At 38.8% G+C, this 13,435-nt stretch overlaps 1 protein-coding gene across 2 annotated transcripts in view; it reads left to right on the top strand.

The window, feature by feature from the left end:
- LOC113497598 (headcase protein) overlaps nucleotides 1-11,712 on the top strand; it is a 53,932-nt gene extending 42,220 nt beyond the window's left edge. For both annotated transcript variants that reach the window (XM_026877190.1, XM_026877191.1), the window contains 3 exons: nucleotides 9,735-9,923; nucleotides 10,555-10,743; nucleotides 10,859-11,712. In XM_026877190.1, the coding sequence (XP_026732991.1) occupies nucleotides 9,735-9,923; nucleotides 10,555-10,743; nucleotides 10,859-11,029 (549 nt within the window). In that variant the 3' untranslated portion in view covers nucleotides 11,030-11,712. The remainder of the gene's footprint in view (nucleotides 1-9,734; nucleotides 9,924-10,554; nucleotides 10,744-10,858) is intronic.
- Nucleotides 11,713-13,435: the final 1,723 nt, after the last annotated feature.

The following is a 13,435-nucleotide window of genomic DNA, read 5'->3' as shown; positions in this document are numbered from 1 at the left end:
AACCTGACCTTTTAACGTGGTCCACAATTTAACGCGCCTTCCGAAACACTGAGGATCTCGTTATGACATAGATGATCACCCATTCATAGACCGACCGCATCAGTATCTTACCCTGTGATCAATTAAATTATGCAGTTGTTTTATCGGCGAGCCTCTCTCATTCTCATAACAACTATGTGCAAAGAAATTTAATTTACAATAAGCAGTTTTATCTGCATTATAAAGGTCGTCGCCAACAAATGCAACTAAGCGGATAAGATTCAGTCCAAGCGATGCAAATAGCGACGCATGACGTGACAGTTGCAGTTGTTTCTTCTTTCATTTCGCTCTGTTGAGCACAAGAATAAAGTTATTCGTCGTCCCAAGCTTGATATTTGCTTTCAAACTATTTTTCTCGCAAGATATTTTCTGTAAAATGTGACTCCAACATCCACAACTCCGCGTTCTCTAAAGCTTGCTTTCGCGTTTAAACGACAACTTGCTTTATGAATGATAATATTATTGAATTGTATATTTACTTATCGAATATCTAAATACAATTGTAGCATTTAGATCATATCTATGCAAGTAAACTCGCAAGGATAAGTTTACAATGATTGAATACAAATAATAATTGTCTTATTCAACTCAAGGTAAGTTATGATACATTCCATAATTATTTCTAAGCTGGTTGCAGTGACTAATGTTATTCGATATATTTACCTCAATTATTATATCAGATAAAGCTATTAAGGTTTCGTTTGCATTTACATATAAACGGAATTAAAGTAAATGCAGTCGTAAAATAAGGATAAATAGTCTAGTTTTATTTTACTATATTTTTTCCTGTTATCATTCAAATAAACAGAATATAAAGTATTTAAAACTCGCATTTATGCCACTATTTCCTTCGCTATAAATTTATGTTCAACTGAAGTGAGGCACACTAAACACTCATATTTACGACTCATATCAACTTTCTCAGCTCATATCAGTGAAATGGTAATTTCGTTGAGTTATTTATTAATTTTCACTTTATCACTATAATTGTCACTCTTATTCTCATTGTGAGATAACGGTACAAGGCTGCTGTTGGCAACTTTGCAAAACAGATAACATATTCCAAAGTGACACAGAACTTAGTGCAGGGTTATCAGTGCAAGCCGAACGGTTTGCTATACTGGTATCAAGCAGCTGATAATGTAATCGTCGTTTGTTTTCGTCGAAGTAATGTACTCGCTTCAAATTATCAGTTTAAAAACTTACCTACGTTGATTGATGGTGGTCTTATCTGAAGTTATACAATGCGTTCAGATTGCGGTCTGTTTATTTACACTTCTGATAGACTCTTGATGATAAAGATCTATTGATTTAAACGTGAAACGGCAGAAAAAAATACAGATTGTCTTTAAAAATAGATCGGTGTTTTAGTATTTGCGTTACTTAAAGGCACATATATTCCTACTAAAATATACATACATTATGAAGATGTCGGGTTTTGAGAATCATTAAAAAAGGATTCGTAAAGAAAAAACCAGACATAATTATCACTTTAATACAAACCACTACAAATTAGCGCTGCATAATAGATGAAATCCTTTCATTTTCTTCTTTATCTCAGCTAAGAACCCGGAATCAAGCTAGACTGTTGAGGGTGTTTCAAGTATTTAAAAGGATTTATCTTCTCAACACACAAACTCTTTGCTGTTGAACTCAACAAATCCTTTGACCACCTTATCCAAACTGTTTTAAAACATAAAAAAGATTAACATAAGTGTCTTCTAGTCATAATAAACAGTATTTGCAAGACACTCATAATTACGTCTAATGCTAATCAACCTAAGTACCTTTACTACTCATATACGATGCAATAAATAGAAGATGTACTTATATATCTAGTCAGCAATCAATGTACTCCAGCACTAACAAGCAAATAAAATAAAAGAACCCATTGCCATTCGAGTCGCGGCTTAGAGATCAACACTTGAAATAACCTTAATAATTTATGATGCGTTTCAATTCAATAGAAAAATAGTTCCGGGGCTGCTATTATAAATAAATGAGGTAATACGACTTGCTTAGGCTCCTACAATAAAATCTGGAAATAATAAACACCTGCCCGCAGCAATAATTACTATTTCACATTCTCTTACATATGTTTAGTGATATAAGTGCGGCGGTCATCAAGCGACCATATTTCCAGTCGCAGATATTTGCAGACCGGCTCGCCCCGCACTAAACAAACATATTCTATGACCAATGAATTAGTTCCAAATGAATTTTACGACTTGGACTACACCAACGTTGTTATGAGCAAAATGATTTCTCACTACAGCTCAGGGCCGCGATTAAAATAGAAAAGTTGAGAACCATACTAACCTGACGTAGCGTTACTGCGTTGAGGTAGGTCATGTAATGCCGATAAGGCGGACTCTTCTATTACAATCGCAGTAAAATACATACCTACATGTGCGATAGCGTTAGGTATTTGCTACCTAAGAAACAAACCGGTCAGCATTTTATATCGCGATAGCAAATATGAAATAACAGTGCAGTCTCTGACACCGTTAGTAAGGGCCCGCGTTCCGTTCCGTGGCGCTTGCCTATCGGAATGTAAACTCGTCTATTCAATACAATTATTATTCATACTATAAATACGTACCTATGCTTATCTCGATAGATTTATGTTGCTATAAATAACTTTTATGACAATCACTGTGGAATATTTACAGCGTAAGTGTACTTGGCTTTAATATATCGTTAATATGACTGGGAGTTAATAGTTTTAGTTATGATGTCGTTCACGCAGCCATGATATGTCACTTAGTCAACTATCCATAGGCTGACTTCGATTCTTGAAAATGCAATTTTGGTGGAGGTCGCCACGCCAAGCACACTGAGCGCGATGTGTCGATGGTTCGATCCTCGCGTAAGACAAGCATTAAGCATCGTTAAAGAGGGACTAGTTTTATAAAAAAAAAAACTACTATTCGTTAAATTGTTACTCAGTTTTACTTTTGAGTTTCGGGACGGCATAAAATAACGATAAGAATTGTTTGTCAGTGCGTAATGGGGCAAGTGAAATGCTCATAAAACAGATGCTTCTAAGAAATTCTCTGCGCTTGGACACTTACCAAAATTACTCGTCTAATAAATACCCTTTCTCTAAACACAAGAAAATTAATGACAGACCATCTTATTACTGTATATTTCAGCTTTATTATGATAGGAAATGCCTACGCAATAATAAAATTATAGTTTTGGTACAATAAATCATAACGCTAATAGTTTTAAAGTGATACAACAAATATAGATGTCAACTAATAAATTATTCGGTACTAGTTGTTGCCAGTGACTCTGTCCGCGTGGTCTTCAGTTTACAGCGCGCAATGGTTCACGTTTTCGTTGGAATTGCGGAATAAAATGTAGCCTTGCCAAAACACATTCATTCCAACTTAAAATTAAAATACCCAAGTATCGCTGTGCACATATTTCATTCAGCAATTTAAAAGAAGGTTTAACATGAACTTTGACCCCCTTCAACCTTATAACCATTTTTCATTTAACAGGCCTATGTTCTTTCTCAGGCTCTGGACTATCTGTGTACCAAATTACATTTCCATCGTTTCAGTAGTTTTGACGTAAAAGCGGGACAGACAGATTTAATTTCGCATTTATAATATAAGTATGGATGAATCAAATCGAAAATCCCAGTTGGAACATTTGCGGCGGGCAGTCGACTATTTTTCTTCAGGACATGAGTCAGCTCTAAAGCAAGCCATAAAAATACAATTTACGGGTCATAAGATTGCAACGAGAAATAATAAAGATGTTTACTAGTTGTACGTAAAGATTTATACTCTGTACATATAGCTCATACATATTTGCGCAGTTCTCAAGTCGTTCCAACTATAAGTATAAATAAAAGCAATCGTATTATATTGTTTACGTAACTGTTAATAGGTTATACTTTGGACTAGCAACTTTGTTGAAGTAGTTTATAGAAGCAATTTTAATTTAAACAGCATTAAAAATAAGGTGATATCCCAGTATATTGTAAATGCGAAAGGCGTGTGTGTGAGTATGTTTGTTACCTCTTCACGCCCAAACTGCTGGAGCGTTTTCTATTAAATTTGGTATGACAGTAGCTGACTCTTTTGACTAACACATAGGCAAATCATTTTATCAGATATCGTTAAAGGGCGTCCAGCTAAGCCATGAACAACAGCTAGTTCAACAATATATTCAATCAGAGCAACATTTCTTCACATTATGATGTTGACTCAGCTGTCGGGCGCACGTGGCCGATCGCTAAGAATTATCGCGCCAACAGTTACACTGCTTCACTTAATGTAAATATTTCCATATGGCGAAACGATTCCGATAATCGAACCATCTTACTAAATCAACTACAGTGTTGTTTTCTTTAAGTCCTGAGACGAAAACGTTGTAAGAGATATCGAGTCAATGTGGTGGTGACTGGTGATGATTAATCGCCCTTTTTACGTCGTCATAGAGTCTCTTTTAAAACTGGCATGTTTTATAGTATGTGTTAAAAAACAGACTTGGTAGCAATCAAGGAACGACACAGCATCGGTTGCGTGACTGTTCTTCTGTTTAATTGATAACTTAATTAGTGAAGTCAACATCACACTATTTTCTTAACTAAGAACGCAAAATACGACGTCTTAGTAAAGATAAATAAGAATTAAAATGTTTTCTATCATGTAAAACTATAGACAAACATAGGTATACAATACATCAACAGACAGACATTCTGAGTTTGTTAATCATAAAGATGCATCTCCATGGTATATTCATGAACATTGCATATTAACGTATGTTGAAACAAACTAGCTGAGCAAACGCGCACGAGCGGTGTTTGCTAAGCGAATGAGTTTGGCGCTTGGCGAAATGTCTTAGATATATCATAGCAGTGACTATACAGGTCTGTCTGACTGAGTACGCAAAAGTTCGCAAAATTGTGTGGTCTTTCACCTGAAACTCTGAGTCACTTCAATCGTAATAATCAATCAATACTAATACAGTCATAAAACCTGTGTTATTTTCCATCTAGAATCGAATTTCGTTAAAAATACCCACATTCCACATATATGATAACTTTTTCTGTAATAAAATGTGTTTTCAGACGAAATCCCATGTACACAGCATCCAGACTAAATAAATGTTTGCTGTCCAAACTTGGCCGGAGTAAATGTTAAAAGAGTCGTATTTTTTTAATTAATTCATCTGAGATGGATGTGTTTGCCTGTTAAAATACATAACATTCACAATTTAGTATTCTTCGTTATTGTTTGCTTACGTTATTATTGTGTACTTTAGCAATTAACACACAATACCTATGATATAAAGAAGGTGTGGGTTTCTTGATTTTGCCGTCGATTAAATGCATTCTTAAATTTTAATGAGGTACAACATCAGATAGGCTGCTCTAATCATATGCCAGAAATAACAATAGAAATATTTGAAACTTGATGTTTTCGTTACAAAGCAGCTTTATTTGTTTATAGTTAGAGCATGGTAAATCTAATGACGCGTTAGCTGAATGGGCAGTAACTGACATAACAATTCAGTTAACGATAAAACGAAGTTAGGATAAGTAGTTTTCCATGTAGCGTGAACTGTTTCGTCTCGTCTGCGGCTCAACGCAAACAATCGACCTATTCCTTTAACAGGCTGGCGATTTTTCATTCCGATTGCATCATTTAAATATCGAACAAGGCGGACAGGGCCGCACTCAATTACCTCCCGACGAATTTACGACATCTCGTTCATCGAACATCGTTTTATTGTCAGGCAACATTTTAATAAAAATGTCACCGTTCAGTCTCGCTCGCCATCCGACGGGGAACCTCATCAAAATCGCATCAAAGCACCCGAACACCCACTTGGTTCGTTCAAACATTTTTAACACCCATTTGAATCTAAATTTTACTTAACACTAGTGACGAGACGCGATCCTTCAGACACTCCATATCCCCCGAGACTTAGTGCAATAAAATAATAACGACTGTTGCATAGTTCACCTTCAAGACATTTTAAAACATAGTATCTAAAGATATGTACATGCACATTCAAGTTTTCTTGTCACCAGTTAGCGTCGAATTAAGATGCCTTTTGTCACTCCACAATATCTCGGCATTCATATCGCGCGAGCAACACCGCGTAATGTGGAATGTCGGGGCGCTAATTCAAGCGAGAAAATATCTTTCAAGACATTTGAATTTTTGCGATATATTTACACTCGACGGGAGTATAGGCAACATTTTATGAATACACGGACGAGATGCTTCCAATACCTTTACATAAGGTTGCTCTGTGAGGTATTTGCACTTGAAGAAGATTAACAAATTGTTCGCTTCACGAATTCTCCGCGCTCGCCTAGTGTATCGACATTTACAGAGTTGCAAACGTAATAAATGCTCGAGATTTACATAAACCGCTGCGTCCTTTGACAGTCGAATACTGATGAGCAGACAAGTTACGCTTGAAAATAACTACCGTGATGGAATAAAACCATAATTTCCTTTAGAAAGTTGTAATCTGCGTAGCCCTGCGCAACCGAGCTAGGTAACTGTGATTCAAATGGCATTCACCGTGTTTTATTCTCATTTAGATAAGTATCTGAACCTACTCATACACAGATTACGCCTTGTTAGCGATTTAAAAGACAATTTCATAAACAAAGAGAATATTAACAATACGTAGTTAACAATAATACATGTTGTTAGAAAGCACGAGTTCACAGATACAGTTTTTACATTCCGACAATTGCATTACTTTAAAAATGCATTTTCTGGTAAGAAAAAGAGCAAAGAGCAAAGTATTAACGTAAAGCTCTCAGACAATGGCAAATACAAGACAGAACGCACCGCAGCCGTCACGATAAATGTATCGAACCACAAATACGATCCGCTATCCGCTCTCAGACTTATTGTTTGAGATGCCACTGGTGAATAACAGCTTCCTTCACTCTAAAGGCTAAACATTTTGGCGCCGAGTACCTCTCCGTTCTATAACAGCTTAACGCTATTAAAATCCTCAAATAAAGTGAAGCCTAAAAATTCAATTAAATAATTTCACTGCTATCAGATCCATAGTATTGGATATCTTGTCGGCTAATTGGATTTGCGGCGAGGTTTCACATTTTTTCTCGGCCTTTCAACGCAAGCTAAGCAACGTTTTGCTTTGTATTTAATTCCCATCTTTACTAGCTATATTTAAGTGAGTGCCGGCGACGCGAAGGCGAAATATAATAGGAAAAGTTTCATTTGGCTAATTAAAAATAAGCTACCCCTGAGAACAATCCAGATTTATCGTCGTTATTTACCTTTGGTTGGATGTCTGTTATTTTTTATTATAAAAGCTCGTTTGCAAACGTTTTACCGAGAATACACTACGTAGCTACTTAGAACAATAGGAAACGATGTTGACAATGTAGCGTGAATACTTTGCAGTGAAATAAAGAGAAAATACAAATGGAAGGGAAATGTATCTCCTTTACACTTTATTTTACTTTTAGCAAGTTTATGTTACGTGATGATGTTTGCTAAGTGCATTTTTACATATTATAACGCTGAGTGTACATTTGATTGACACATTGTTAGTACAGAGTAGTAGCAACAGTAACGTAATGATTTATCTGTTGTGTTTGTTGTTTTCCATTTCCCGGGCTTGACAAAAGCGCCGCACGGTGGGGTGCCACTCCGTGCAGCTCTTTAATTATTGCGTCACCTCCAATTCGGAAAGTTTTAATGTGTGTACATTCGTTCTGCGGGACGTGGAGTGCTAACGTCGCTTCGAGCACTCTCTATACCACTCGTCTCCTCGTTCAAACGAGCTCTTCTCGCTCTTGTTGTTTGAACATCGAAACAAACGAACAGAACCGCGATTAAATGTATGCGACACAGAATCCCAAGTTTACGCATTATACCGACACTATTAAACTCTTTGTTTCAGTTTTCATTTTATTTTAAGCGCGTTCTGTCGCGGAAGTGACTGCGAGGATATGGCGGTCGGGACGTTTCGACACCATTGAAACCGCAAAGTTTACTGGCTGCCAAGTTTCTCCGCACTATGTAAATTCAGTAGACGTAATTAGAGGAAGCTACGTACGTCTGCGCCCGTCGACTAGCTCGGCCCGCTCTTGTTAACTGACTACATATGACCATATCGCTTTTTGCTCTCTTTGCAATCCAGCCTTTAGTCGCCTTTAGTTACTAGTTTTCCCTACCTAGGAGACATGCACTTACCTAAACCCTGCTAGAAATGTTATGTGCCAGTTTACTACCACGCCGAGTCATCGTAGACTACTATAAAAGGCGACGATTGCGAGACAAAGCGTGATCGGATTGAGTAAATAAATAGTCTGCGTCGGAGTGCTCATCAATCTTGCAGAACAAAAGTAAATTGTGCAAGTTTGCAGCAGTCGCCGCGAGTTCGTCGCCCGAGACCTGCAACCTCACTAAACTGTCGGGTGCGCGACACTTAACAATTTAATTGTCACTCATTAGTCCTAAGGCGAGGGCTCAAGCACCGTTTTAATTAACACAGTACCTAATTCATAGGTGTTTTATTAGCTACCGAGTAGTAGTCGTCGTGTCTCCGTCTTTCACGGCCACCAAATGATTCGGTGTTATCAATCATATGTGAGCAGCTGCTCAGCTGAATCAATCACGCGAGTCCCGTGCAGGCGGCACTCGCGGCTAGTTATTTATCACGCCAAAGCGACAACACGAGTCTGCGATTACAATTTACAAATGGAGAGTTGCATTAACATTTGGCTCTAAATGTTATGATCAGTAGTTAAATAACGAAATGTTTGACACGTCCGGAATAGACGGCGCCCGTGCTGGAGTTGGTAGCAAGATATCGCGGCGGTGTTTGCTATGCCGGATGGCCCGCCCCCGCCCGCTCGTCTCTTGGCAAACTGCACTGCACTATACTGCAAATCATACTGAGTTTGTTTGCGTAGGTCAACGCTCTCGCCGGGTACGTTTTATGTGTTCCTGGTGTCACGACGTCACTCTAATAATAGATTGGAATGCTTAGCATCAATATATGCACGTTGGAATGTAACAAGAGTTCCTTACATATGCGTCTCGCATTCTGGTTCTTGTGTAGTCAGCGTGTAGACAATTAACTGCTCGTTAGTATAAGTGTTAGATGGCAGACAAGTCTGGCTGACTAACGCCAGCCACGGGCCGGTATCTAAACGAGGAACAATGCTCGCTAATCAATACGTCGATAGAGAATGGGAATAGACTTATTAAGCTTGACAGCTCATAATATTATGTTTAATTAAGGCGTACCGCTATGCCTACGCTGCAACAGTAACTCGTTAAACTTTCATTATTATTCGCTCTCACAAATTGCTCGTACGTGAACGAATTGTGCTTCACAATCGATCTCCGTGGCTCGTGAGCCTTTGTTTGACTTCGACTCCGAATTCAGCGTAATTGCCTTTCAGCCTTTCATTATTCAACTTTATGCAGTCATTTACTTGTGTTATTACGAAGGGAGAGTTGCTGCGGTAAGTGTCGTGGGTGGATGCATTAATCGTAATATGTAAATGTGGGGATATGAAATATTGAAATTGCGAGCGTGGATTTACAATAACGTCTGCACCCCAAGTGGATAGGGTCGTAGAAGTGAATTGTTTTAAGTATATTATGGTTACGAGCAGTCTCATCATTAATACAAGTTTTATTGATGTGTGGTTTCTGTTGTTATAGATTGAGGACGAGGGTAACCATGGCAACGACGACACGCGCCTTTTCATCTTGTCGACTCTCGCCGGGCAGCACAAGCCGCGGGTGTCGTGCGCGCTGTGCAAGGAGACCCTGCACGTGTTCGACCGCTACCCGCTCGTCGATGGCACCTTCTTCTTGAGCCCGCGCCAGCACGACAGCGGCGCTGTCGAGGTAAATACATAATACGCTTTAAATTAATATCTCATGTTGAAGTAGTCCCTATATCACGTAAGCATATTCCTCGTAGTACCTACCGATCTCTTTTGTGAACACGATATTAAAATCACAATAAAAAGGTTCCCAATTTGAAATTGATATTAAAATAAGTCATAAATTGAATTCGCAAAAGTTCCAACTTTCTTACATTATTGGAGAAGTTCTCGCTAGCTTCAAATAAAAACACCATTACGCCAGACATTTTAAAGTACGAATTCAAAACAGAAACTTAAATAAGATCCGCGAAAGTTTGTTTAAGTGTACAGAATGAGACAAACGTAGTCATACAAAAGTTGTGTTGTTGTTTGTTTTGTGGATTAGAGACGAGTTGCCTTCTCGCTACTGTTTGACGTTAGAATTAACATGATACTTGTGTTTCTGTATAACACGAATATTTTATAGCGGACTGGGAAAGGGGAAGAGGATTTAAATGGCAAATATTAATTTGTGCGAGACTTTCAGAGGTGTTCAATGTAACTTATTCTGCTATGATATTTGATTAGACAAATTCGTTAACTGACTGAAATTGAATGAAGCCGGTGTTTGTATTTTTCGATATGTTAAAGAATCTTGTTTTTTTGCACAGGTTAAAGTGGAAGGTCGCACGCAGTACTTGACGTGCGTGTGCATGGGTTGCTTGGAGCGCTGTGATCCCGATCGTACCATCCGCTGCCGGTTCTGCGGCCAGAAGTGGGACGGCTCCTCGCTCGTGCTCGGCACCATGTATTCGTATGACATCTTCATGGCCACGCCGTGCTGCTCTGAGAGACTGAAGGTCAGTAATTCTATTCTTCTTTATTATCGCCTAGTAGACTGTTAAGTCGGTCACATAAGCTCAGTTTGGTTTTGCTTCCAAATAGGTTCCTAATGAGGTTTTATTTTGCCAACAGTGCAACAACTGCTATAAGGCACTGCTGATACCGCACCAGCGGCTGAACTACTCTGATTACTCGCACCCGGTGACGTGCCCGCACTGCCGCGTGCTCGACACTCACTTCGTGAAGCCGCTGAGCTACTGCTTCACAAAACGGGTTTTCCCGCTGTACCAGCAGTGGCCATAACAGTCGGCGGTGCCGGGAGGTTCTCCCGGCACCCCCCCTGCCGCCGACGCGTGGGGGCTGGCCCCGTCGCCACCGCGCCGCGCCTCGCCGCCCGCTCTGCGCCCTGTCGTCAACACTAGCATGGCCCGCGCACCCGAACCGCCTGTAGAAGAACCCGCGAATAAGTACCTATCTCCTTCCGTGTCGAGCATCACCGAGTCGTTGTCCCTGTTGGGCGTGAGCCCCGAGACCCTGGCCATCAGCCTGGGCGAGTCCCTGGCCGAGCGCTACCTGGCCGGGTTGCGGCCCAAGCCGGCCGAACGCCCGCTGGACCTGCTGGCGGGCTGCTTCCCGCGCCGCGCGCCGCTCGCCGAGCCCTCCCTGCAGCTCTTCTCCAACGACTTCATCGACTACTTGAACCAGATCGCTTAGACAGGCGGCTGGAACGGCGTGTGATACGTGACTTATGACGTGGCGACTATTGGACTTCTCTGTGTTACGAAGGTGTTTTCTTAACTTTTATTGCGTCCCAGTGACGCTAGAAATAATTTCTGTTAAATTAAGTTGGTATTATTGAAAATAATTTTATGTGTCAGTTTAGATCGTACTATTGATTTTATTTTAATTTTATTCTGCACTTTGTTGATTAGAAGTTGATTTTTATAAAAAAAAAATAATTAGCGGTGTAGACGCCAGAAATTGCATTTTCGTTTCGATTCAATCAAAAATTATGGAGACTTTTCCTTTTGAAGGATCTAAAGGCGTATGTTTTTAAATTACTGATTACCTTGTATTTCAGTGATAGTGATGACCCTATCTGATAGGGACGTTCGAGTGGCGTGTTGTTTAGTTCAATTTAGTTTATTAGTTATGTTTTATTTTAGCAAAATTTTAAACCTAACTTAAGTGTTATACAATATTTTCGTAGGTTTATTGTAAACTTTTATTTCCTCCCACCAAATGGCACTTGCATAGTGTAAGGGAAGTCTACTTCTACTGGAGATGCCATGTTAGGTTATCGTCTTTGATATCAGTTCGTTTACTTACTATATTTTCACATACATACCTAATTTAAACAATGATTATGGTAGAGGATTTTAATTGTAAGTGATTGCTGTGTCACCAATAATATGATTAGCCTGTCTATATCTTTTACACTATTGTAGGGTTATGTAATGTCTAATTGTTGTTTTACTTACGTTTCCATATATTTATATCCCAGTGATTAACGGACTACATGACAAATTATAAAAAAAAATATAATCAAATATAACTTTTTGGAATAGTGCCATATCAGTTATAGAAAGGGTGAATAGACACAAGAAATTAAGGGAAAACAAATGACTGCCGTTAATCATTGTGAAAAGATATTAATTTCTAAAAAAAAGTATGATGATTTTTCAAATATTATCGACTATGCGTTTTGCTATCTGAATAGTTTAGGTTAAGGGTTTTCTTATTATCATGAATGTCTATTTATTTGTAAGTGATAGCGCTTCGACGTGTACTAAGCGTTTAAGTGATTTGCACATTTACTCAGTAACTGTTTAACGTTAACGTTTTAGGTAAGGTTTTTATACATTTGATACTTACTCGCAACGTGATTACAAGTGATAATTCTTAGTAATAGTGCGTGTTTAGTGATTAATGAAGATACTAACAACTAAAGTGGTGCGGATAGCAGGCGATAAGTGTATACAGAACGTGATATAACTGCGGCATATCCGCTGTTTGTTAGGCAATAATTCTAATGAAGACTTGACACTTTTTATAGGTAAAAATATTTTGCATAATCCTTCTTAAATTGATACTGCCATTTACATTTTACTAATCTTATCGAGACAACATCGAGTTTCATATCGATTGTAAAATCGATTACCGACTTGAGGTTGTTTTCGTTCTTATTTTGGACTGACTACGACTAGTTGGTATCTGTTGCGTAGTTGTAGGTCACCGTCATAGCACCTCACGCCATCATCCGCATCACTGCACCTCATTACGTCATTGTCATCACGGCACGGTTTGAGTGGACGGCAGACTGGTCTCTATGCTCTAATTAATAAGGGCGGTTTCCGCAACACTAGCGCGACACCACACCTTCATCAGCTTAAGTATTTATTGAAAGCTTTTCATGTCACTTAAATTGTAACTGCATCACGTTTTGAAGTTTAAATCAAAGTGTTTATTCGTTAGTTTATGTACGACAGTGGTCGAGATCCAAAGATAGCTAAAGAGACTCACAAATCAGCTTCCATTATGGTAAATGTCACATCCATATTAGTAACAGCCCCGCACGTATAAGGAGCTCGCTAAAAACCGTTTCGGCTGCTGCTTACACACTGTAAAAAAGAACTCCAATCACAAGTAATTACACGCTACAAAATATAATAGTCTGACAGCAAATCGAGCTTTCATAAAATATTTAAC

The sequence above is a fragment of the Trichoplusia ni genome, chromosome 9 (assembly GCF_003590095.1).
Source record: "Trichoplusia ni isolate ovarian cell line Hi5 chromosome 9, tn1, whole genome shotgun sequence".
Classification (NCBI taxonomy): domain Eukaryota; kingdom Metazoa; phylum Arthropoda; class Insecta; order Lepidoptera; family Noctuidae; genus Trichoplusia; species Trichoplusia ni.
This window is presented reverse-complemented; position numbering and strand designations above follow the sequence as displayed.